Source organism: Ambystoma mexicanum, chromosome 9, assembly GCF_040938575.1.
Source record: "Ambystoma mexicanum isolate Mex_15411 chromosome 9, UKY_AmexF1_1, whole genome shotgun sequence".
Classification (NCBI taxonomy): Eukaryota; Metazoa; Chordata; class Amphibia; order Caudata; family Ambystomatidae; genus Ambystoma; species Ambystoma mexicanum.
In genome coordinates, this window is record NC_090931.1 from 873586360 (window position 1) to 873612489 (window position 26130).

The window sequence follows — 26130 nt, forward strand, 5'->3', positions numbered from 1 at the left end:
GCCATTCATAACATTAGACATTTCTGTTTAAATTCTATGAATAAAAACATTCTTATTTAAAGAAAACCAAATGATATTTCTTGCTTGTTGTTAAGGGTTGAAAATGAAAACCAAAGAAAAATGGAAATGGTCGCATGTTCACTGATTGCAAAGTGTTTGCAAGCGATTCCGTTGTCCTGCACTGCCCTCTGATGGGGATACAGACAACTGGGAGACACAAAGATATTCTGAAAATAGTGTGTCCAACACTCACACCTGGGAACATCGCAGATGTCTCTCTTGAGATCTGCTGATGAGTAGTGCTGGAAATGGAGGGGACATAAAGTACTCTAGTAAGCCTCTGCTCCTTGTGGGGGGAGAAGGGGGCAGGGCTCAGGGGCGTGATCTCAGGCCAGGTCACACAACACAGTGGCCCTCATTACGAGTTCGGCGGCAGCCAGGAGCACAGAGTGGTTAAGCGGTGATTCTGGGATTTGTGCCGAATCTGCAATTTCTGCTCTTTAGCACTTTCTTTTCCAGTTCTTCCAATAAGCAAGGTTCAGTTATTTGATCATCTTTGACTTTCATGAGCTAAAAATCACATTTTATAGAACAGACTTGTAACGTACGCAAACCACATAACCCAACACAATTTTTTCAAACAAAATGCTATAGAAACATGTTATGCAACATGGGAATGATTTTCGCTTCATTGTCTGTGCCATCAAGGGGAGTATACAAGTACCAGCATACTAATTAATGCGATCTTAAAAGATTTCATTTGGGTTTCTCTTTTGTATTTGAAAGATTTAAATACCCCCAAAACCTAGGCTTGTGCATTATTTATGATGTGCAGGAGACCCCTTGAATTATAAATTGTGTTAAACAAGTAGACCGTAAATGATGCTTGCCAGAGGCCTATGATATATGGTCTACCCTCTTCTTCCTAGAACCCCTCCACTCAAATGCCCATTAAAAAGCTATCGTCTGGACCATCGTGGCACCCACATGTATCAATATGCATTTCAACGTTGGGTATTGCACATGAGCAATATCATCCCCACAGATTGTGAGAATGCTACAGGAGTTATGCAGCAGTGAACACGCAAACTATGCATAGCACAGTGGAAACAGAACGCCTCACAGGATGAATTGATCAGAGCAGCGTGTAACAACAGAGAGGCAATAGGTTTAGAGCCTCAGTACCGCACCATACAATACCCTGGCATGTGCTATTTAAGTTTTGTGAGCAATGGGATCTGACTCCTTTTTGATCAAAACAAAAAGGTGATGGCTGGAAGGTTTTGAATTAATCATAACCACGGGCATAGCTCTGGGCAACCCTCCAGACCAACGTTTTTCAGCCTGCCAAGCCATTAAATTTGGGGAAAACCATATGCAAATCAGGCTTGGTCCTACCCCAAAAGGAGCAGTCCAGCCCGAACTGCTATGTCACATCCCTTCTGCACGAGACCACAAGCATCCCCAGACATGTTTCAGCCTTGTTGGGCATCATCAGTGAGGAGTAGCTTGGGTCTCTGGGCCGGGCAGATTCGGGACCCACGTCTGCGCATACCTGTCCCACTCGGGGTCACTTTAGCTAAACAAAAAGGTGATGGCTGGAAGGTTTTGAATTTATCATAACCACGGGTATAGCTCTGGGAACCCCTCCAGACCATCGTTTTTCAGCCTGCCATGCCATTACAGATGGGGAAAGACCATATGCAAATCAGGCTTGATCCTACCCCAAAAGGGGCAGTCCATCAGTCATACCTGTGCCTGACTCCCCACCCCCAGGGTGGGAGCCTGGGGCACGTTCCCCTTTTTCTTTCCCATAAAGACTTCTCTGCGTGGCCGGCCTGAAATACATGTAGATACATTTAACTAATAGATTGTCTTACTAAAATGAATACTGTAGCACCTCGACCAGGCCAAACTGTTTGAATTGTAGCAAGAATTGACTGCTGAATATGGAAAAAAACATGATTCACTTTGCCTACTAACTTGCCTAAGCAGAAGCTGCACAAGCCACTAAACATTAAGCCACCCCAGCAGAGAAGTGGGTTTCCTATAGAGCGCCTGCAGTGCTTCGACAAACAGAAAAGGCAGCAGAGTCGGCTTTCTCTGTGTCTCTGCACCATCCACATACCCACAGTGTCACCAGGCATAGCTTGTGGCCATAACCGGGGGACGCTTTCCTAGGGCATAGCCTGCACCATGCACTGCCCACCACCAACTCACCCATTCTGTCCACTGGGTCTGGCCTGTGACCATGCCCAGTGTAGACTGGGCCCAGTTAATTCAGGGGTCGCCTTCGCCTGGGTTATCTTTCCACAGAAATAATTCCATGACACTATGTCGGGGCACACAAATCAGGCCAAGTCTGTGCATCGGAATTAGCTCTAAATCCAAGGCCCCGTGCCCGGTTGGCAAGCCATTACAGACCCTGTTCAGAACCAACATGGGGCTAGCGAGCCACAAACTTGGCCCACTGTGCCTGCATGAACACAGATCGGACCCAGCTCAAAGCCCACAGGCCACGTGCCAGGTCCATGGCTCCACACAAACCCAGCTCAAAGCAGGAATGGGGGACGCAGGGCGGCAGGCCCACAGCAAATTTTCCATAATGAGTCCTCTGGTCAAGAGTGTTGTCAATAGTTACACTAGAGGGGACTGATTTGTGAGAATAGTAGGACAGCAGGGGCAGAAAGAGCCGATGGATAAAAGTAGAGAATAAGGAATATAATGAATAAAAGAACAGAGGAGGAGATGAGCGACGTAAATGGCGAATGGAGGAATGTGCAGAGGCGAAGGAAGGAAGGAAGGAAGGAAGGAAGAAGGAAGGAAGGAAGGAAGGAAGGGAGGGAGGGAGGGAGGGACAGAGGGATGGAGGGAGGGAGGGATGGAGGGAGGAAGGGAGGAGAAAGGACGGTGATCAGAGAAGAAGGTAGAAAGGGAAAGAAGAAGCAAGAAATGATGAAAGGAGCGAGAAAAGTTAAAGGAAGGGAGATAAGTGAGAAAATAGGAAAACAAGGAATGAAGGGAAGGTAGGTGAGCAAGTGAAGAAGAAAAGGGGAGGGAGAGAAATAAATAAAGAACAAAAGAAAGAAACAACGAAAGAATGAATGAAAGAAGACAGAAGGAAATAAAGAAGGAAAGAAAGTTAGAAACAAGAATGAAAGAAAGAATGAAGAGACTTGAGATATTAGGGAGGAAAGGAAAGGAAGGAAAACACACTTTGAATGGCTACCTTGGGGGGCTTACATAGCTGGTAACCACCCGTAGTCTGAGTTGTCAGGGCATAGCAAAGTGAGGGCCACCACAAGGGCTTGGGGTCAATGCTGCCTGTGTACAACCCTAAAGCTGACCATTAACAATATTGGCATGCCAACATCATTCTTGGTGTGAAATAATGCGTGTGTATGTTTTTTAAGTGGCTGCCTTTGATTATAGTGCTGGTGCTCCCAACTAAGATGGCCACCATGGCAATGCGAAAGGGCTGCTCAGAAGTGAGTCTCTTTTTGCTTTCCATAGCAGCATATTTGAGGATAAGGCGCAGGACAAAGGATTCCAAAAGGCCAGTGTGGATGGTAGAGCAGGTGGGTGATGGAGTGGGGAGGGGTGGCCATGAAGGCAGCTTAATGGCTCAGCCTTACAACAATGTGTGGCCCTTCAGGCAGTAGAGCAGCATGCAGCTCCCGCCAAACGCACGTGCTCATCCGGCATTGGATGGAGCTAATTAGCTGGCTAACAAAGGAGAAATATAAGCAGGAGAGACATTAACAAAATTAAGACACTATATGAAATCAAAAGAATGAAGAAAGAAACAAAATGAGAGCAAGATGAAAGGAAGCAAAGAAGAAAGGCAGGAATGACACAAGGAAGGCTGTAAAGGCATGAAGAAAGCATGGAGCAGGGGTCCCCAACATTTCCGTTAGCAAGAGCTACTTTTAGTTAATGGGCAATGGGCGGGAGCTACTGGCAAGCGCTACTGGGGTGGTGATGTCCATGAATATGAGAACTTTACTGAGATCTTTTTGGGTGGTGTATTTGCTCTTTGTATAACAAAGGAACATTTGCATTTACAATGGCATGTATAGCTTCAAAAACCTCTTTATTTAATTATCTTTTGTTCTTAGATGTCTCCTAAACATTGTCAAGCATATCAGAATGCAGGAAACCAAGTAAAGACATTCATTGTGAAGGCTTACACTACATGCTATGCACCAGCGCTCAGTAATCTTGTCTGCAGCTTGCACAAGAACGTCACTTGGATGCTGTCAGATGGATCAATGTTTTAGTTTCAGGAAGCTCATGTCTGAAAAGGGCAGATTCACAGAAATAGGCAATCGGATTGGCTGACAATGCAGATACCCTGCATGTCGTAGTGTTTGCACCCAGCTGCACACCTGACATGGCAGACAAATGTAGGACAGTTTTTAAAATCTCTTACATCAGACTCAGGCACAGGAGTTCCTGCGCCCGTCACAATTCCTCCATCTGTAAAAGTACATTGGTTTTTCATCAAATAATTAGCAACTTTGAAGGATGCCTCTGTAACAGCATTTGCATTGCAGCAAGATGTGTACCTGCGTTTTAGGATCGCAAAAACGTTCCTTTCGGAAAATATGTTTCATAATATGTGTGTATTATTGCAAAATGCCTCTCAGCATTATTTTTTTTGCCTCTTTAACTTGAGCACTGTAGATCCAAGGTGCACATTAATGGAGGAATCATGAAAATACTGCGGGTGGGAGGTAGAAATAAGGCACATGGAGTATCCTAAACATTGGTGAAATGGAAAAGCACCTCCTCCATTTCTGCACTCTAGCGCTATGTTCATCTGTGGAGAAGTAACACTATTAGTAAAGAACTCTCTTCCTACCCAGGAGCGCTGGATCCATGCCCTGGCCGGGCTGCAGGCGTCCGTACAGGGAGCGCATGACCTTGGCACTGCCAAAGCGCTTGAAGCGGGAGCGCACATGTTCGTAATACCACTCCAGAGAGCCGATCTTCACCACCCTGCCAGGGAGCAACGAGAGACACGTTATTGGAGAACCTCCAGAAGCAAGTACAGAGTAACAGGGTTGTGACCCGCGGGCCGGATAAAGGGGTCCTCTGGCACACATATCTGGCAGCCAGAGAAGGAAGCACACCATGCATTTCTGATTAAGGTAGTGTTTCATGGGCTTTATCCTAAATCAATGGTATTCAAACTTATTTATGCTGAGCCCCCCTTGAGTAAAAATATTGTCAAGGCCCCCCGTCAGAAAAATAGTGTTGCCACCCCCCAAATCCCCCAGACGCCATTTCTGCTTATATTTTCTATTGAAAGTAGTCACAATACTCCCTTTGTGAAGAGCCTCACGTCCCCACCTGGCCATCCTTCGGGCCCCCCTAGTGGGACCTGCCCCACATTTTGAAGGCCACTTCCCTAGGTAAGCCAATGTTGATTGATAATGTCTGGATGCTGACGTGGCTGGGTTTTTATTCATAGGCCTTTCATATTTAGAATGTATACAGCAGCCCAGCCACGGTCGCTATGTGAGGTAGGGCCCCCTGTGTTCTTGGCGAGTTGGTGAAGCAGGAAACGGATAATAACCTCCTCTCAGGTTTTAGGGATACCCTTGAAGAGGGATCCCCCCCCCCCCGCACCCACCACGCGGGCTTCTTTATAGGCCCAGTCACACCCGGTTTCAGGGAACCCCGTGACTGTGTCAAGAAACGCCATTTAGATTCAACCTATCAAAATGTACTTTGTGTGGACATTCTGAAAACGGGCTGGATTTAGCTCTCACAGACCAAGCGTGGGCACCAATTGTGAAGTCCTTAACCCTACTCCAGACCCTTGCCCCCACCCCCACATCACCTTTCGGCTTCAGGTCCATCCCACTAATGAACTGTAGGAAATACCCAGCATCTCACACACAGCACAGCAACCACACGCATGTATCTGGTTGAGAGAGTACCATTCGTTTACTGCGGCTGCAAAAATACAGAATGCAAACATGCCTCCGTTCTTATTTTCAGAAATCGCTACAATCATATGTGTGGGGTGGGAAAGGGTAATCAATGAGGCAATGGGAGTATCGGGGAGCTTCGCCTGTTCTCCCTCGCATATAATTGCGCGAAACGAGAAAACAAAACTGCCATTTTTGCATTGAGTCTTTTTTTTAACCCTTATTTTCACATATATCCGTTGAGAGGACTTGGGTAAAAGAAAACAAAACAAAACAAAACAAGGCATTTACTTTTCAATAATATCAGGAAGGTTCTCCGCAGGATACAAAATAAAGCAATTTCTCCAAAGGACGATAGCAACGTCCAACAACCCCCCCCCCCCCCACACCACCTGGCAGACCTGGACATCTTCCTCTTGTTAGAAGTTGACTGACTTGATTCCCATCACTGTCTGGTGTCGGGCGCCCCCTAGTGTTTATGAATTGTGCAACCCTCCACATGTCAGGGACACCAGGCCCGCGCACCTTCCATGGAAGGGATGGCCAGCTGCAGGCTTTGCTTGCCAACCAGCAAGCACACACACAGTACAGGGTTGTTAAGTCGGTATTTGGAATGCTTTGTCGAAAATCCTATTTTCTGGTACGGATTTCCCGCGCGGTTCCTCGTGACCTCGGTTGGCAGGAGGCTGCAGTAAGGAATGCTGGATTGGCATGTCTACAGTATGAAGGCACAGGCCTGGAAATGCAGTGCACACGAGTAGCAAGGCAGACAATTCCTCGGGATAGCAGGTGCATGAAGAGACAGTCCCATCTGTAACAGTGACTAGGCACACCCAGCTGTGAACATTGCTACCCCCACACGTATTCAGCGGAAGGGGCACTCAACTGCTGCCAGGGTGCAGACCTTACACCCAGCTGCTGCCAGGGTGCAACCTTAATTGGAAGCCTTTCGATTGTTCACCCTAGCATGGGCAAAGCAGCTAATTTACTGGCAGCAGTCTTTAAAAACCTGCAGCACAATAAACCAAGCATTGGTAAAGCCAACAGTTTTGGCTTTTGTGTGGGCATATGGTAGGCCTTTTCAAGGCACTTCCGAAATAGAACTGTGGGCAAATCGTGTTAGTACCTAGGCATATTATGGCAGTGTCTGGCAAATGCGTATCTAATGCCTCTACAAGTTTGCCATAGAATCATTGTTGGCTACCCATACTTGCTCGCTAGCAGCGTAGATGGGTGGTTGCCCACTGTATGAATTGTCTGCCCTAGAATCATTGTTGGCTACATAGGTGTGTGGTTGCCCACTGTATGATGAATTGTCTGCCCTAGATGAATTGTTGGCTACCCATACTTGCTCGCTAGCAGCGTAGATGGGTGGTTGCCCACTGTATGAATTGTCTGCCCTAGAATCATTGTTGGCTACATAGGTGTGTGGTTGCCCACTGTATGATGAATTGTCTGCCCTAGATGAATTGTTGGCTACCCATACTTGCTCGCTAGCAGCGTAGATGGGTGGTTGCCCACTGTATGAATTGTCTGCCCTATAATCATTGTTGGCTACATAGGTGTGTGGTTGCCCACTGTATGATGAATTGTTTGCCCTAGATGAATTGTTGGCTACCCATACTTGCTCGCTAGCATCGTAGATGGGTGGTTGCCCACTGTATGAATTGTCTGCCCTAGAATCATTGTTGGCTACATAGGTGTGTGGTTGCCCACTGTATGATGAATTGTCTGCTCTAGAATCATTGTTGGCTACCTATACTTGCTCGCTAGCATCGTAGATGGGTGGTTGCCCACTGCATGAATTGTCTGCCCTAGATGAATTGTTGCAACCCGTATTAGCAGTCACCCTGCAGTATCTGCCTCCTGCTTGTCCTACGGTAACTGACGCAGTGTAATTGTGGTGATTTCATTCCTTTGTGTCCCACGGTGAGTTTTCTCCCTGATATCCCGCTGTTATTTTGACCCCCACTGTGTTCTTGCACCATTGTGTCCAATTGCAATATGTGTCTGTCATTTCGCTCCTGACACACCGGTGGGCTGCACTAAATTTCATCACAACATCCCGACACAAACACTCTTGATGTTTCATGTCAAACACACCGCATGCAGACCAACCATGCCACTCACACACAGCATCTGACCCGGTGCCACCTGCACTGATCCCTTTGGGTTACCCTCAGAGTCCTTCTTTGCTCACTACTCTTAATAACCTCTCTCTTTCTCCCTCTGTTTTTCCTGACTCAATCAAACATGCTACAGTTATTCCTATGATGAAAAAAACCCTTCTCTCGATGCCTCTCTTTCTGCTAATTCGCACCCTATTTCTTTGCTCCCATTCTTTTCTAAGCTCCTGGAGCGTATTGTCTATTCTCAAATCTCGTCATATCTCCATCTTCATTCTCTACTTCCCCGGCACCAGCCTGGCCTAATGCCAGCTCATTCTACTGAGACGGCTCCAAAGCATCCCAAACAACAATAGTATGGCAGGTACCAATATAAAAGAAATGTCAGGACAAAAGGCACATGATGAAAGGAGTACCATGATATGGGTGAGAAATTTAAGGGAGATGCACTGCGTGAACATGCGGCGTTTAGTAATATGGACACTGCAAGCAAGTCTACTATCCCAATGCATCAGCTGTTAGACAAGGGCATTATTGCTGCAAAAGGTGCCAGGTTGCAGCATGTTGCTGCAGAAAAGACAAATCAGAAATATATTTATATAGATGTTTTTTATTATGTGTTAATGTTGTGGGATGGATGAATAAAGGAATTCTTATTGGATGAACTTATAGAGCCCTATAGCAAGTATAGGGTGAAGAAAGTAACTATAGAAAAAGTGAATACACATGAGCGATGGATGGTTGCTCTAGGCATCTAGCTTTTTGGCTGTTTCTGGGCCCTTTTTGACTGCATTCTGAACTGGGGGAGGACATCTTCCCAAATGAAAAGAGGGGCCTGCATCTGCAGTTGGAGAAAGGCCAGCTGGATTCCATCCCTGAAGATCTTACAAATAAAAGGAGAGCTGAGATAAGCCTCAAAGACCTCATGAATATGGCTGGCTTCCCTAGAACTGCAACTGCAGTGTCAATCGAAGTAGTGAGACAGAATATAGTAGACGTATTCCTGGCAGCCCTGAGGGCACCAATGATATCTTTATTCAGCCTTGACAACCCACACCAAATCAGAACAGCACATTGTGTGAGTATTTAATTCAGTGCAGGCGAGAAAAGTGATTATTATTTCACAATGTACGAATATAGCTGAGATTGTGTGTTGCACAGTGACTATGGGCCTCATTACACGGACGGCGGTAAGGGTTAACGGTCAAAGGTAATGCTACTGGTGACCGTTAACCCTTAACGCCTTACTACGAGGTCCCTTTGCGGGTTGGTACTTTAACGCCTGCTTTTAGCAGGCCTTAAAAAACCAACCCGCAAAGGGACCAGGGTGCTAATTACGGTACCGCAATTTGCGGTACCGTAATTAGCACCTTCCCCATTCCCATTATGCCCTATGGGGCAAAAATGGGAATGGGGAAGGGCAATGGAGGAAGGGGGAATTACCGCCCTGCCAACCTTGGAATAGGGCGGTAATTCCCCTTTCCTCCATGGCGGGACCGGTAATTTACCGGCATGGACCAAGGTGCTATTAGCACCTTCGTTTACCGCCTTCTGTGTAATGAGGCCCTATAAGTTGCGTGTTATAACTTAAAATACCATTGTGCACAAGTGCGTTGACAAAAAAGTGAATGCAGTGTTCGCTGTTCTTCTCTATGAGTACTCGATGCAAGTTTGTTCTTGGGATTAACGTGACACATTCCATTTTAATGTGAATCATTAAATGGGCCTCATTACAGGGATGGCGATAAGGATTTACCGGTACCGGTAAAAGACCGGTACCGGTAAATCCTTACTGCCTTACTACGAGGTCCCTTTGCGGGTTGGGTGATTTAACGCCTGTTTTTTGCAGGCGTTAAAAACCAACCCGCAAAGGGACCCAGGGAGCTAATTACGGTACCGCAATTTGCGGTACCGTAATTAGCGCCTTCCCCATTCCCATTATGCCCCATGGGGCAAAAATGGGAATGGGGAAGGGCAATGGTGGAAGGGGGAATTACCGCCCCGCCAACCTTGGAATGGGGTAGTAATTCCCCTTTCCGCCAAGGCGGTGCCGGTATTTTACCGGCATGAACCATGGCGCTAATAGCGCCATGGTTCTCCGCCATCCGTGTAATGAGGCCCATTGATGTTTCACTGACCAATTGCACATTAGAGCTGAAATGCTGTGTATCTCATTTCAATAAAGAATGTTTAACGATGTGTGAGTCCGGTTTAATAAAATATGTTATTATAAATACAAATTTAGCTGTGAGATTAAATGTATATTACTAATCATAGCTACACATCTGTTCATAGTATTATAGAATCCATGACAAGTGTAAGAGAAGAAAGAAAGTGTTCTATGTGCATTAGGCCTCCTTGCACACACCCAAATGAATACAAATTAATGTAAAGAGACAGCAGGTTTTATTTATCACACGAAATCCAATCCTTATACTTCGAAATCCCTCCATGTACAACAAAGGTTATTAAAAGTAAGACCTTAATTTAACGGAAATAACAGTCAAATGATTAAAAACACTAAAAATATACCCCTGTAATGAGGTACACTGAAAATTCAGACATTTGGTTAAAAAGGGCACCCTGGGCTTTGAAGAACCGGTGCCTGAAGGTAAAATGTCTTGTAAAAAAAAGTCAAATCAAGGACTATGTCCTTAAGGCATATAATGGTGGCTTTGAGTGTGATAGAACAAGGTCAGGGGAACAGAACCACTGATTTATAATGTTATATCTTCTTTCATAATCTAAACATTGTTGATCTGAGTTTCTGGGCACTTACTGGTGCATCGAGTCAGGTTAAAGTTGGTGAGCCGGCTTGATGGGGTTCAACAAAGGGAGGTGGTTTGACAAACAGCAACGGGTTCAGCCTGAAAGAATCTTGGAACAGGCAGGCGATGTTGAGTCAGCATGGAACGAAGGCTCTATGGTTTATTGATGTGAGGAAAGTGTGGTTTCAGCATCAGTGGAGAGCTAGTTCGACTGGATCCAACAAATCAGTGGAGTTCGATAAGCGACAACGGCTCATTGCTCAACGAAGCAAGGGATCTGTTGGTAATGTCTGGATCGGCATAGCTGACAGGAGGTACGAGTGCTCAAAGCATCTTAGAGTGGTTTGAAATGACCAAGAGAGCCAAGTCAGCTTCCTTTCATCCTTGTGGTGCTGAAGGGCCCTTTGCTGGGTCCTTGAGGAAAGGTGAGTCTGTGTTCTGGCTGTCTCAGCAAGAAGGTTTTCCAGGGACAGCCATAGGGCTTTCACTTCAGCCGTCAGAGTCCTGGGTACCAGTAACCAGCAGCAGTAATGATTTTCCCCTGAAGTGGTTATGGAGAGGGTCTGCACCCTTCTTTCAGGTCCTTGACTTCTGCCAATGGATGGGAGCTTTAGTCAGACTTTACCCCAACAAGCTTCCAGTTAAATCCTCTTCAAGCTGGTCCAAGAAGATTCTACAAGATGCTGCAAGAAGATGATTCAATTAAGGGGGGGTCTCATCCCCTTGTATAGTCACTTTCCACAACAATTGGTCCATTTCAAGTCTTCTGTATGGAGCCAATATTTGCTGTTATAAAACAAGTAAGTTATTCCTTGTGATGTCAACTCCCGAAGTGTCTAATTTGCAGGATTTTAGAGGGGTTTTCAGGAAGAAAGAAGGAGCTTGGAATATCCAAGATGGCTGGCCCCTTCTCCAGTGTGTAGGTCCTCTGCCAGCTAAACTGTCCTTCCTTCTATCCCCTGTCTGCCTTGGAACAAAGGGACTCCAGTAAGTATCTTCCTGCTGTGACTTCCTCATTTTGTTTCAGAGGCCCCTTTGAAGCTCGTAGCTCCCACCCCACCCCTAGAGGAGGTAGGTCCTATTTTGATGTGACAGGTATCAGAGCTTCCTAGAAGCGAACAAAGGGCTACCTTGCAAAGTCACCATCTGTTGTGGGTAAAACTCCTCTGACCAGACCCAGTACATAAATGGTTCTGCAGCTGTTGGTCACAGTGGGAACCAAGTTGATAATATAAATGAAATCAGATTGGGTTTTTGCAAGTGTCATTTTATTTCCCCATAAGCCACTATATGCAACCAGAAAAAGACTTACCTTTATATTTGGCCAAAGCCAAAAGGCCAAATTCGGATATGCAGTTGAAGGTACTTTGAACATGGGGTGCTAGTGCATCTAAAGGCAGTCCATGACTTTTGGAATTCATTTTCATTGCAGCAGGTTGTTTTAGGAAGGTACGCATTAACTCTGTAACTGCTGTGGTACAAATTCACTGTGCAGCTGCTGGTGTATCGGTAGACAGGCACAGCAGGCTACACATGTGTGCACTATACTTTTTAGCATTCAGCATTTGAAAGTTGGCTCTATTCTTCAGAGCACGCTGTCTGGGAGAGAATAATTCCAACATTTTGCATCCCAAAAAACAAAACAGCTCAGGATTGTACACCTTTGCAGATTGCATTTTGTCACAGTACATGTTAATAGTGCACTTTGGACCAAGTTGCCAATTGTTTGAATTTTGAAGGAAATAGGGGGTCTTGGCCAGAACTCCATAGGACAATCCCTCTTTCAAATATCTACTTTTAAACTCTGGTGGTGGATACGGTTTACCTTATGCCAGTAGATGCATCTACCCATCTCTGCCACTCTGGATGGGAGGTGGGCACTGGTTGGATGACTTATCAGCTTTATCTGACATTGTCAGTCATTTTATCCTGTAAGTATCCATCAGGGGCGTGGCTTAGGCCCCCCAGCCAATAAGGAGGCTCAGAATGGGGCTTTAATGCATGTACAGCCCTCACTCCGAGCCTCCTCGGAGGAGTAGGCCGCCATCTTCCTCTGCTGGATCACAGGTAAGTGAGTGCTGCCCGCGTCCCCTTCCCCATTCCCCTTTTCCACTTCTCCTCTCCACCCCCACACTAATTACCTTGCACGATCTGGCCCCTCTCTGACGTTGGGAAGACTAATGTTCCTGGCACGTCACCGACCCAGCAATGGACGCATTGGCAAGGTAGAAGGGACGATATGTAGTTCCCTTCTCCCCGATCCATGGCATCCATCTTGTCTTTCTTTTTTTTTTTAAGTTGCAAAACAGCAAAGGTGCCGGGGTTCTAATAGCAATATTACCAGAGCAGGGGGGCGGGGGGTTGCCCTGCTTGAGTAATATTCTTAAATCTCACGATTTAACACCACATGTACATGTTATAAATTCCTTCTGGTCAAGTCATAACCATGCCAGAGATATGGCCTGTAAAGCCCTGTCAGCAAAAGCTAGAGGAGAGTCCCACACCTGCAACCAAATTAAGACATTTGGGAGCCATGGTAGGTGCAGGCTTATCTATGACCTCATAAATCTTAGCAGACGCGCAGACGCGCAACAATGTTTCTCCACTATGAAAATATAGAAAAATATATTTCCCTTACTGACCTTACCTTGCAAGGTACAGGCCATTCTGACATTGGTTATGTCACACCAGGAGAATGCCAATAGTATTTCTACGGCCATGCCCAAATATCTGCTGTATCACCTACATAGGAGCAAGGAGGTGGTGGACGTCATGCTTCATAAGGCCATAAAATTTGAGCATGTTTCCCGGCCTTTGGATTCCTGCATTGGTTACCGGTGGCCGCAGGAGTCCAGTTTATCAATGGTTATGGAGACGTTTGCTCTCCATCAGCTGAGAAAGCTCTTAGACACTAACCCTGGCAGTTCATTGCTTGCAGATTATCTGACAAAACAAATCATACTGCTAGGAAGCGTATCCGGACCTATTGTCGAATCACACAGCGAGAATGATTTATATTAGATTCCGCTACGGAATATTGCCATTTGCCACTGGGATGTTGAGATGTGTGTTGTTTGTTTTCTCCTCTGCTCCTCATAAGCAGATTTATGGAGGAATGTTCTAGAAATCTACAAGAACCACTGCGAGATCCGTGATATTTATAGTGCACTACTGTTATGTCGGTCCGCCCTGTATGTGTGCGTTATAACCACAGTGTCTGCTTTCCTATATAGGACCTGGAAGAGGTGACTTGGCTATTGAGTTGTACATCAGTAAATTATCATACAATATTCAAAACCTTATCCCACAACTTGTGCACTTTACAGTGCAAACAAATCCTGCTTTTTTTTGTTCTGTGAATTTGTCTTCTTATTATCAATGACTTAATTAAACCGAATGAAATTTGCACGTGCCGCTTTTACTCGATTGTTTGAAAATTTCGAATTTTATAAGATTTGTGATATTGCAATGCTTTTATGATTTCGAATCGAAATAAAGCTAAATCGAATTTAAATAAAGAAGCACCATATCTTTGCTGTAAAGGACCAGACATTTTCACAGATTTAATCGGTTTATCAGCCCAACCTCTCATTGCAGCTGGTTAATTGCAATCGTTTGTTCCTACCCAAATTCTGGAAAGTCCGAGCAGGAGGCTGCGTGTTCTGCTACCCAGCGGCAACACTTTGGTACTGTCTACCACCCTTCCTTAGAAATATTACAGATCATTTGGCCTTCATGAAAAAACATTAAACACATTGTGGAAAATGTTTAAGTGCTTTATGACAACAGACACACCTTGCACTCATACAGGAATTGCTTATGGGGTGGGCTCCCACTGTTCAAGCCACTCGTAATTCTGAAAAGGTGAATATGGCCACACATACGTAAGACTGTCAAAACCAACTTGATTTATTTCTGCACACCAGAGTATGATATGATATGGCATTTATAACGTGCCTATACACAAGTGTCAATATTTATCGCTGACCAATAAAACAGTTGCTTGACACTTAAGTGTTATGGCCAGTAAGACAGGGTCGCAGAAGCAGTCGCGTTGGTACCAAATGGACTGTCAGGGGTAGCATCTAGTAATTCTCTACCCATAATTGACATCCCTGCCAGAGTCCCTGTGAGGAATTTACCATCCGCACTGTGGGCTTTTTTGAAATGTTAAATAAAATTGAATGATGGTAGATCATCCACACACCATTTTCCTATGCTCACCGCATGACATACGTACAGACCTGTGTACTCTGGCTGGACACAGCCCACATGTGCAGTTGTCATGATGCCTACCCCCGGGGCCCCAGACCAAGTCCAGCAACCCCAGAAGCAGGCATCAAGTTATCCCAAGCAAGCCCAACAACCCCTGTAGGGGCTATTTGGGTCCAGTCCTGGCGCCTATGGCGCCAGGCTCATATGGAGAATCAGTCCTGGCGCCATAGGCGCCAGGCTCATAGATTAAAACTTACCTGATGCAGACCATGCTGCAAACTTACCTGATGCAGACCATGCTGCAAGAGCTCCAAGCCAAAAGAGGCTTGGAAGGGACTACTTTACTTAGGGACTATTTTTTTACTCGGGCGGGGCTGGGGAGGAATACTTACCTGGGACTACTTTGGTGGCTATTTAAACCACGCCCGAAGAGCAGCACACGCTTCGTGTTATTCTGCATCCAGCAGCGTAACGCTCACCGTGCCTGCAAGTCTGCATCCAGCCTTTTGCCACGCCCGCCTTGAGTTTGGAGCTCCTAGAAAAAGGGAGAAAGAAGGAGAAAAGGTTAGAACAAGAGCAATACCTTTGATCCTTACCTGAATTCCTGATCAATCGCGCCTTCGAGCTGGAAGATAGAAGTTATTTTATGCGCGTCGCCTCGCCTGCTGCAGAGCCGCGGTGAACTCACAGGCCTTCGCAGCATCTTCACATTCCACCGCATCCTCCTGCATGTTCCCGCCGCACTGCGGCACCTAAGGAGAAGACAAGAACAGCAAGGTGAGCCAAGGGAATACACACAGGAATATTAGTTACCCCCCATAGACTTACCTGATTTTACCACCGGGGGTACTATTCCTCTTCACGGGTCGGCCAGCTTCCACTGCATCTTCGACGAACCCCGGCCCTTAAGGGGAAACAAAAGGACAGCCAGGTGAAATAAACGGAATAACAAGGGGAACCCTCCTCACCACAATAGACTTACCTGATTTTACTGCCTGAGGTATTATTCCCCGAGACTTCATACTTTCTCTCAGCGCCTGAATAAGGGAGAAAGCAACAGGTTACATATTGACATTATTTTATCGAACTGTGTTGGAAAATACAAATCCTTATCAGAATACTACCAGTTGCCAGGAGGAACTCTTCACTGGGGTCAAGCTGCAACCTGCAAGGAATTGGACAATAGTGAAAGTCAGGCATTTGAACTCTTACGAACTTCATACTTACGGCGTCTTGCCGGGAATCTCAGAGTCAATATTGTTCTGGAACTCACCAATTCCTTCGAGCCAGTGAAGCAACTGGTTATCAACCCGCCCCTGCGCTCAATGCAGGATGGAGAGCTCATCTTTTCAAACCATCAGGTGAGACTAAAAGAGGGGACATCAAAGGTGATCTGTGGGGAGAACAGTGGGGGTGGGGGAATTTACGCTCAACTCCACGGGCGGTTAATTCCCTTTCTCCATTTGCAGAACAATATTCCTACGGGCCAAGCAAATGAAGTTAGGTGGGCCAGTCCAGTCTGTCCTCTCGGCCCTACGCGTCACATTGGTGGAGACCGCAGCTGTCCAGTTCAGATCGACTCCTCTGTGGGAGCCAGGTGAGCGTAACAGAACGCAAAGCCTACCTACAAATTCCCACCCGGGCGTTATGCATACCTCAGAAACTGACCAATTGGTCCAATTACTAGGGGAACTGAGGGCTGAAGTGCATTCCGCCCGCCAAGAAACCAATGCTCCTAGGAGAGAACTGATTTTGTCAAAGGAGCGAACGGGTGACCTTGCTAGGCAACTATTGCAAAACCAGGCTGGACAAGCACCCCTACCTGGTTCTGGGGGAAATCCAGCTCCTGTGTTATCAAGTAACCCTGTGCAAATAAACCTACCAGGAAATATTCCATTAGCTCCACCCGAACGCTTTGCCGGAGATCCCAAAAGGTTTGCCGTGTTTATGAACCAATGTCGCTTGCACTTTTTATGCAGACCTGGAGCCTTCCCAAACGATCAAGCCAAGGTAGCCTTTGTATTGTCATATCTCAGCGGCAGTGCAGCTGATTGGTCAATTCCACTTGTTACTCAGGACGACCCAATTCTTCGGGATTTTCAGGGCTTTCAAATGAGCATGGAAAGACTATTTGCCCGGCACTCCCAAGGACAGGCCCTGGATAACGAACTTTTGTCCCTACGACAGGGTAACCAGGACCTTCTATCCTACATCGCGACCTTCCAATAGGTTGATAGTGGAAACTGGATGGCCTGAGGTAAAACCAATCACGTTATTTCATCAAGGGCTTCAAGGAGAACTCAAGGATGTCTTGGCTCAAGTCGTGAACCCACCTCAAGACTGCGCTGAATATACAGACTTAGTGGTCCAGTTAGATCACCGACTTCAGAACAGAAAGGCTGATCGAGCCAAGTTTGAGAATCGGGTGTTGGTCAAAACCCACGCTAACCCCAAAGGAGCAGATGCTTCAGAACCCATGCAAATTGGAGGGGTTAAAGGACCCTTAACCCAGAAGGAAAGAGAAAGAAGACGGCAAATGCAATTGTGTCTATATTGTGGAACTTCTGGGCATTTTCTACGGGATTGCCCTGTAAAACCACCCAAGAAGGTGGTAGGAGCTGCTGATAAAAGCCATATGGAGTCAGACTCGGGAAACGACCACGCCCGACAAGTGGACCTAGAGGTCCGCTTGCCGAGCTTGAGGAAGGATACTCAGACCTCGCATTTTATCATACCAATGGTCCTCGTAGATCGAGGGCAGCCATTGCGTATGCACGCAGTAAGGGCATACATTGATAGCGGGGCCATAGGAAACTATGTGGACTACGAATTGGCTTCCAGGATGAATCTACCTCTCTGCCGAAAAACCACCTCAGATGTCATCACCACAGTCGATGGAACTGAAATTGCCTCTGGGCCTGTAACTCATTCCACCGGAGAGATGACACTATTGGGTCAAGATGGGCATTGAGAGACTATTGTGTTTGATCTAATCAAAGCCCCACAGTTCCAAATAATACTGGGGATACCTTGGTTGGAAACACATAATCCTTTTATTGACTGGCGAGAGAAGAGAATAACCTTCCCGGATTGTGCACAAACCTGTTACCCAAAGAAAAATCTGAACGCAGGCCTGGCCACAGTAACCACAGCAGTCATGCAACTACCTCCTGAATACCAAGAATTCCAGGATGTCTTCCAAAAAGAACAGGCAAACACCTTACCTCCTCACAGATCGTACGATTGTCAAATCGATCTCATACCCGGTGCACAACCCCCTTGTAGCAGGATCTATGCCCTTACGGAACCAGAGAACCTTCACCTACGACAATACTTAGACCAGTACCTTGCCAATGGCTTTATTCGCCCATCCAAGTCCCCTGCATCTTCAGCTTTGTTCTTCGTGCCCAAAAAGGAAGGTGACCTCAGAACGTGCATAGACTACCGCGCATTGAACCAGATAACTGTTAAGAACCGATACCCATTGCCTCTGATCCCTGAACTACTAGACCAAGTGAAGGACGCTCGCATATACACTAAATTAGATCTCCGGGGGGCATACCATCTGGTACGTGTAAAAGAGGGCGACGAATGGATGACTGCTTTGCGCACTACGTATGGGTTATTCGAATACCAGGTGATGCCTCTCGGGTTGTGCAATGCACCAGCAGCCTTCCAATACTTCATGAACGATGTCCTTCGTGAACTCATTGACGTTTGTGTTGTCGTATATATCGATGATATTCTAGTATACTCCTCTTCAGAATCTGACCATGTGAAGCACGTCCAAGCAGTCCTAGTGAAATTGCGCCAGCACAAACTATATGCAAATCTGGAAAAATGTGTTTTTCATGCCACAGAAGTTGAATTCCTTGGGTTTATCCTGACCCCAAAGGGAGTCTGAATGGACTCACGAAAGGTGGACGCAATCCTTAAGTGACCATCACCAAGTTCAGTTAAAGGAGTACAAAGCATGCTCGGCTTTGCCAATTTATACCGCAGATTCATCCCGGATTTTTCACATATTGTACATCCGCTTTATGTGGACTGAAGAAGCTGAATATGCCTTTCAAGAGCTGAAAGCGAAATTCACGTCTGCACCTGTATTAAAGCACCCGCGCCCTGAACTTCCATACATAGTGGAAACTGATGCATCCAGTCTAGCCATGGGAGCTGTCCTGTCACAAAAGGACCCTGAAACTGGCCAGCTTCACCTAGTAGCATTTTGGTCCAGAAGGTTCTCTGCACCCGAGTTAAACTATGCGGTTACCGACAAGGAGTCATTAGACATTAAATCCGCCTTCAAGGCTTGGCGGCACTATCTTCTCGGTGCCAGGCATACCATTACTGTGATCACCGATCACCGGAACTTACAGTATTTAAAGACAGCCAAGGCCCAATCGTCACGTCAACTCCGATGGGCATTGTTCTTTGCCGAATTCGATTTTGTGATAACCTATCGACCAGGTTGGAAGAATGGTAAGGCAGATGCCTTATCCCGAATAGGGATGGGAGAGGCAGAAGTGAACCCAGAACCAGTACCTATAATTTCCGAACAAAGGATTCTTGGCATGACTTCTCTACAGACACTAGAGGACATTCAGGTAAAGATCCAACAACTCCTTGATCCTACAGCCCTGCAGGACTGGGTAAAGAAAGGCCCGGACTACTCTGTCACCAATGATCTGCCTTATTACCAAGGGCGGCTATTTCTGCCACACAAGGAACAACAAGAGCTAGTCATTTCCCGTTATCATGATACCCTAATGGAGGGGCACCCAGGTATTGCAAAAACTGAACCTAAAATTAAAAGACAATTCTGGTGGCCCACCTGGCGAAAGGATATTAAATCATTTGTGATGTCTTTGGCATTTGTGCCCAAAACAAAAGTCAAAAGAAAAAACCAGCTGGACTCTTACAACCTTTAGACATTCCGTCTACACCATGGCACACCTTATCGTTAGACTTTATTACTGATCTACCCCATGCAATTGATTTAACACCATTCTAGTTATTGTGGATCTTTTTTCCAATATGGCCCACTTTATTGCTTTAAAGGGATTACCTTCAGCTTCAATCCTGGCCAAGGAGTTCCTCGAAAACATTGTTCGCATACACGGATTTCCGTCCGTATTAATCTCTGACAGGGGCAGTCAATTCATTTCACATTTTTGGAAAAAATGCTGTCAATTGGCGCAAATCGATGTGAGGTTATCGACCAGTCACCACCCCCAGACCAATGCTCAAATGGAGAGGACCAACCAGACTCTCAAACAATACCTGTGCTGTATGTTACATCAGACTGAGAGTAGTTGGAAAGACATTCTTTGGATCGCCGAATATGCATACAATAATTCAGTACACTCTGGAACTGGACAAAGCCCCTTTTATACCTGATATGGGCATCATCCTCGAACCTCAGACCTTGACTCACCCCAACACTTAGAAATGCCCGCAGTGGACAATCTGCATGCTACAATTACACAAGCCTTTAAGGAAGCAACTACACATTTAAAACAGGCGAAAGAAAAATACAAGAAAGATGCTGATCGACATAGAAGTGATACTCCACAATACCAGATAGGGGATCAAGTATGGTTAGCCACAAAACATATACCTCTAAAGGGAACACGGACCTTTAACCCCAGATATTTGGGACCTTACTCTATTAAGTCCATTATCAACCCGGTGGCTGTCAAGTTGGATTTACCTGCTAATATGCGAATTCACCCCGTCTTTCATGTGTCACTTTTGAAGCCAGTGCAACCAGGGACAAGACTAACCAAGCCACAAGACCCCATCCTTATAGACGGAGAACCCGAATTTGAAGTTAAGAACATCCTGGACTCCAAGCTGATAAAGTCAAAACATTTTTATTTAATCGACTGGAAAAGTTACGGACCACAGGAAAGGTCATGGGAACCTAGTGACCATGTTCCTGCACCCCGATTGGTGAAAAGATTCCACCGAAATTTCCCAGACAAACTGAAACCACAGGGAAGAACGACTTTAGGAGGGGCCTTGGGGGGGGAGTGCTGTCACGATGCCTACCCCCGGGGACCCAGACCAAGTCCAGCAACTCCGGAAGCAGGCATCAAGTTATCCCAAGCAAGCCCAATAACCCCTGCTAAGGGCTATTTGGGTCCAGTCCTGGTGCCTATGGCGCCAGGCTCATATGGAGAGTCAGTCCTGGCGCCATAGGCGCCAGGCTCATAGATTAAAACTTACCTGATGCAGACCATGGTGCAAACTTACCTGATGCAGACCATGCTGCAAGAGCTCCAAGCCAAAGGAGGCTTGGAAGGGACTACTTTACTTAGGGACAATTTTTTTACTCAGGCAGGGCTGGCGAGGAATACTTACCTGGGACTACTTTGGAGGCTATTTAAACCACGCCCGAAGAGCAGCACACACTTCGCGTTATTCTGCATCCAGCAGCGTAATGCTCACCCTGCCTGCAAGTCTGCATCCAGCCATCTTCCACGCCCACCTCGAGTTTGGAGCTCCTAGGAAAAGGGAGAAAGAAGGAGAAAAGGTTAGAACAAGAGCAATACCTTTGATCCTTACCTGAATTCCCGATCCATTGCGCCTTCGAGCTGGAAGAAAGAAGTTATTTATGCGTGTCGCCTCGCCTGCTGCAGCGCCGCGCTGAACTCACCGGCCTTCGCAGCATCTTCACATTCCACCGCATCCTCCTGCATGTTCCCGCCGCACTCTGGCACCCAAGGAGAAGGCAAGAACAGCAATGTGAGCCAAGGGAATACTCACAGGAATATTAGTTACCCCCCATAGACTTACCTGATTTTACCACCGGGGGTACTATTCCTCTTCACAGGTCGGTGCAGCTTCCACTGCATCTTCGCCGAACCCCGGCCCCTAAGGGGAAACAAAAGGACAGCCAGGTGAAACAAAGGGACTAACAAGGGGAACCCTCCTCACGACAATAGACTCACCTGATTTTACCGCCGGAGGTATTATTCCCCAAGACTTCATACTTTCTCTCAGCGCCTGAATAAGGGAGAAAGCAACAGGTTACATATTGACATTATTTTATCGAACTGTGTTGGAAAATACAAATCCTTATCAGAATACTACCGGTTGCCACGAGGAACTCTTCACTAGGGTCAATCTTCAACCTGCAAGGAATTGGACAAGAGTGAAAGTCAGGCATTTGAACTCTTACGAACTTCATACTTACGGCGTCTTGCCGGGAATCTCAGAGTCAATATTGTTCTGGAACTCACCAATTCCTTCGAGCCAGTGAAGCAACTGGTTATCAACACGCCTCTGCGCTCAATGCAGGATGGAGAGCTCATCTTTTCAAACCATCAGGTGAGACTATAAGAGGGGACATCAAAGGTGATCTGTGGGGAGAACAGTGGGGGTGGGGGAATTTACGCTCAATTCCACGGGTGGTTAATTCCCTTTCTCCATTTGCAGAAGAATATTCCTATGGGCCAAGCAAACGAAGTTAGGTGGGCCAGTCCAGTCTGTCATCTCGGCCCTACGTGTCACATTGGTGGAGACCGCAGCTGTCCAGTTCAGATCGACGCCTCTGTGGGAGCCAGGTGAGCGTAACAGCAGTCCCCCTGTCGGATTTAGTTAGGATCTGACATGAGGAGTACACAAAGCATCTCCATAAGGGGGAGAGGCAGACCGTCCCCATGCTTTGGCCAGCCTAATTAAATAACAAAAGCTCCATGGATCCACCCTGTCCTTTTGTTGATCCTGTCAGCTGGTGGCAGCATTCACATACTAATCAGAGTTTAATTCACAGAGGCCCACATAGGTCCTGGCTGAAGAGTCTAACAAAGGAGACAGGAAACCCCAGCACCCTTTCAGATGCACCATGTCAACCTGAAGCCAGCTCCCTCACTCAGTATCGATTGACAGTGAAATGTCATGTGTGGGACTGTGCTTATTACAGTAGTCATCCCTGCAGAGGGGCCCCATTCAGAAGGAACAAGAATGTACGAGCCAGACAGTCTGGTCTCGCCTCAGCTTCAAGGGAGACCTGCCACCTTAATCAGGAACCACAGAGAGCTCCATTAACCAGAGAGACCTGTTACCCACAATGGTTGGGCTTAGGAATACATGTTTTCACCCCTTTTAGCTTTTCTGTTGCAAAGCACTCTGGGTATGGCCTTACGCATACAGGAGATTGTTGATTGGGACTCATGATTGGTTCATTAAGGTAGGCTTAGCCTACACCAATCCCGGTGGTCGATTTGGCATTAAAAGAGGGCTGAGCCCTTCTTTTGGCAGAACATCAGAAGGAGAAGGAAGATCTCATCATTGGATCCTGGCTGAAGGTACAGTCTGCCTTACATCTTCCACCAGTGAAGTAAGGCCAGGACCTGCAAGAGGGAAGCGCAATCCCTCCCCTAAACACCTCCCAGGGAACAGATGGAGATATTGAATCCAGAGGACCCTGCAGAAGCTCCAGACCCGGTACCCAGCCAGTTCCCTGCCAGGCTTTGCAGCAAGTTTCCTTTGTGGGAAGTGCCAGAGCGTTTCAGAACCAAACCAAGGACAAGGCAGCTGCCTGCAACACTCCTCGGCTTTGGGCTGTCCACCATTAAGGACAACACAAGTCCAATGAAGAAGCTAGGAGGAGTGCATTGACAATCATCTACTGACTTCTGCCTTTAAAGGATATTTTTGAGACAATTGAGCCCCTCTAGCTGAAACCGACTGCACCACCGACTGTTGTTAGGCCTCAGTCACTAAAGCCAAACCCGAGATGCCTCAGCCAGTGTTTCCGAAATGCAGACCAGCACTGAGACAACGATTCCTGACCCTGAGTTGCCATGTAGGCCAGCCTGCAGCCGTCCGTCCAGCGTCGCTCACTGAACTGCCTGCTACCTGATATATGCAGCTATCTCCTGTCTTGAACTCTGTTGCAGAAGCTGCAAAGGGCCTGAAACTGTCTAGACCCTGTTGAGCACCAAGAATTCCTACAGCACAAGGTACATTGCGGTTCTGTCCCCCTGGTCCTTCTACGAAGGTCCCTAGTGACATTTTACGATACATTGCTCCCTTTGTATTGAAACCAATTATGCTTGAAATATTGTGATTAATTACTATACTGACTACCCTCCTGTCAGTATCCAGAGTGCATCCCTTTTCCTTCTTTGTCTGTCCTATGCATTCCCTTACAAGGTGTGTTGTATTTTGTACTGTGCTAGAACTGTCCACTGTGATAAAAATAAAGTAGATATTTTTATACAACTTCGACTGGACAGTTCATTATATCGTGGGTTAATAATTGTATTGTGGCTGTGTTCAACTAACCAATAATCCACAACCTTTTGGAGATTTCATTTATTTAATTTTATTTATTTATTGTGCATTTGTAAGGTGATTATACATCAAGTAAATTGTGTTTCAAAGCGCCCACACGGGAGCAGGGAGGGAACATGGGAATGAAAGGCAACATGACAATGAAAGAGAGAGGCGGTCCTACTAGGCCTTGCGAGCATTCAGAACATGCACACGCAGAGAGAGAGAAGGGATGAGGTAGGGGGGTAAGTGCTAGGAGTACCACGGACAGAAGTGCTAAGGAGTAAGTTGCAAGCAACTGTTAAGTGACTGCAAAGATCACTTGGTAAGAGTGGTCAACTGCCAATAAGTGCAGACCTGTGAGAGCACATGCCATTGGGTGGCAAGGCAAGTGCTGGGGATGTGCGAAGGCTGAAGGCAATTAGGGTGGGAGGCCAGGACCAAGGTGGACACATATGGGCCCTGGTGACCAATCTCAGTGACTGTGGGGTTTAGCAAAAGAGGGAGGGATGGAAGAAGGTGAAAAGGAAATACTTGGGGAGCTTACGAAAATTGAGGAGATCCGGCTCAAGACGAAGAGGAAGGGGAGGCTGTTCCATAGGAGGGAGCCAGCCGAGGAAAGAGATTGGCCACCAGTTCACTGTTTAGCAAAGTGCTTGACATGCAGAAAGTTGGTGATGGAGGAATGTAAAGATCTGGGGTGCGGGAGTATTTCGTGAGAGCCAGTTGTAGATAGCGTGATCCCCTACTCTAGACAGTCGTATGGATGATGCAGAGGGATATGAATTCGATCCTTGCAGCAACTGGGTGCCAGTGGAGAGATTTTAGGGCTGGAGAGATGGAGTCCTTGGGCTTGAGCCGAGGATACATCTTTCAGCCCTATTCTGGATTAGCTAGAGGGGTCGTAGAGAGGAAGAGGGTAGGTTAAGGAAGAGGCTATTGCAGTAGTCTAGCCTGGAGAGTACCAGAGCTCGAGATACATTGAGGTTCTGGGGGAAAGTGAGGAAAGGAAGGATTCCTTTGAGGAGGTGGAGTTGAAAGTGGGACTTCTTGGCAAGGTCCTGATGTGAGGGAGGAAGCAAAGAGAGGAGTCGTAGATGACTCCAAGGTTTTTGGTTCAGAGGAAGGAGAAGGGGCAGAGCCCATAGTTGATAGCCTGGGTGAGTGGAAGAAAGAGGGAGCAAGAGTCCCAATGGGAAGGATCTCAGTCTTGATGGCATTGAAGCAGAGATCATTGGAGGCACACCAGTACTGGATGGCAGATAGGCAGTCAGGAATGATGGAGGAGGTAAGGAGAGGATCAGAGGGAAGTTTGAAGAAGAGTTGTGTGTCATCTGCATAACAATGGAAGTGTGGAGAGATGGTGGAAATTAGGTGTGCAAGCAGAGCAAGATAGATGTTAAAGAGCCACAGAGAAAGGTTGGAGCCCTGGGGGACACTGCAGGTGGAGATAGAGGTGGGAGAGGTGAAAGAGCCCAGTATAACCTTGGAGGGACGGTCATTGAGGAAGGAGGTCAGCCAGTTCAATGCCCGTTCCGAGATACGTAGGTATTGTGGAGCCGTTTTATGAGGATAGAGTGGTTGACTGTGTGAAAAGCAATGGAGAGATCAAGTAGAATGAGAACAGCTTGGGAGTAAGAGTCAAGAGATGCAAGCAGTGCGTCACAGGTGTTCAGAAGAGCAGTTTCCGTGCCTCTGGATGCTCGTAATCCAGATTGATGGTACTGTAGGCAACCAACAAGCTCAGTGTTCTGGGTCAGTTGGGGGAAAACCACCTTCTCCAAGATATGCCCCAACCAA

At 46.7% G+C, this 26130-nt stretch overlaps 1 protein-coding gene across 3 annotated transcripts in view; it reads right to left on the bottom strand.

Annotated features, from left to right (window-relative positions):
- The window catches only part of MLPH (melanophilin), a 532938-nt gene that overhangs the window by 362186 nt on the left and 144622 nt on the right, over positions 1 to 26130 (bottom strand). For all 3 annotated transcript variants that reach the window (XM_069615982.1, XM_069615981.1, XM_069615980.1), the window contains exon 4: positions 4865 to 5001. In XM_069615982.1, coding sequence (XP_069472083.1) covers positions 4865 to 5001 — 137 coding nt within the window. The remainder of the gene's footprint in view (positions 1 to 4864; positions 5002 to 26130) is intronic.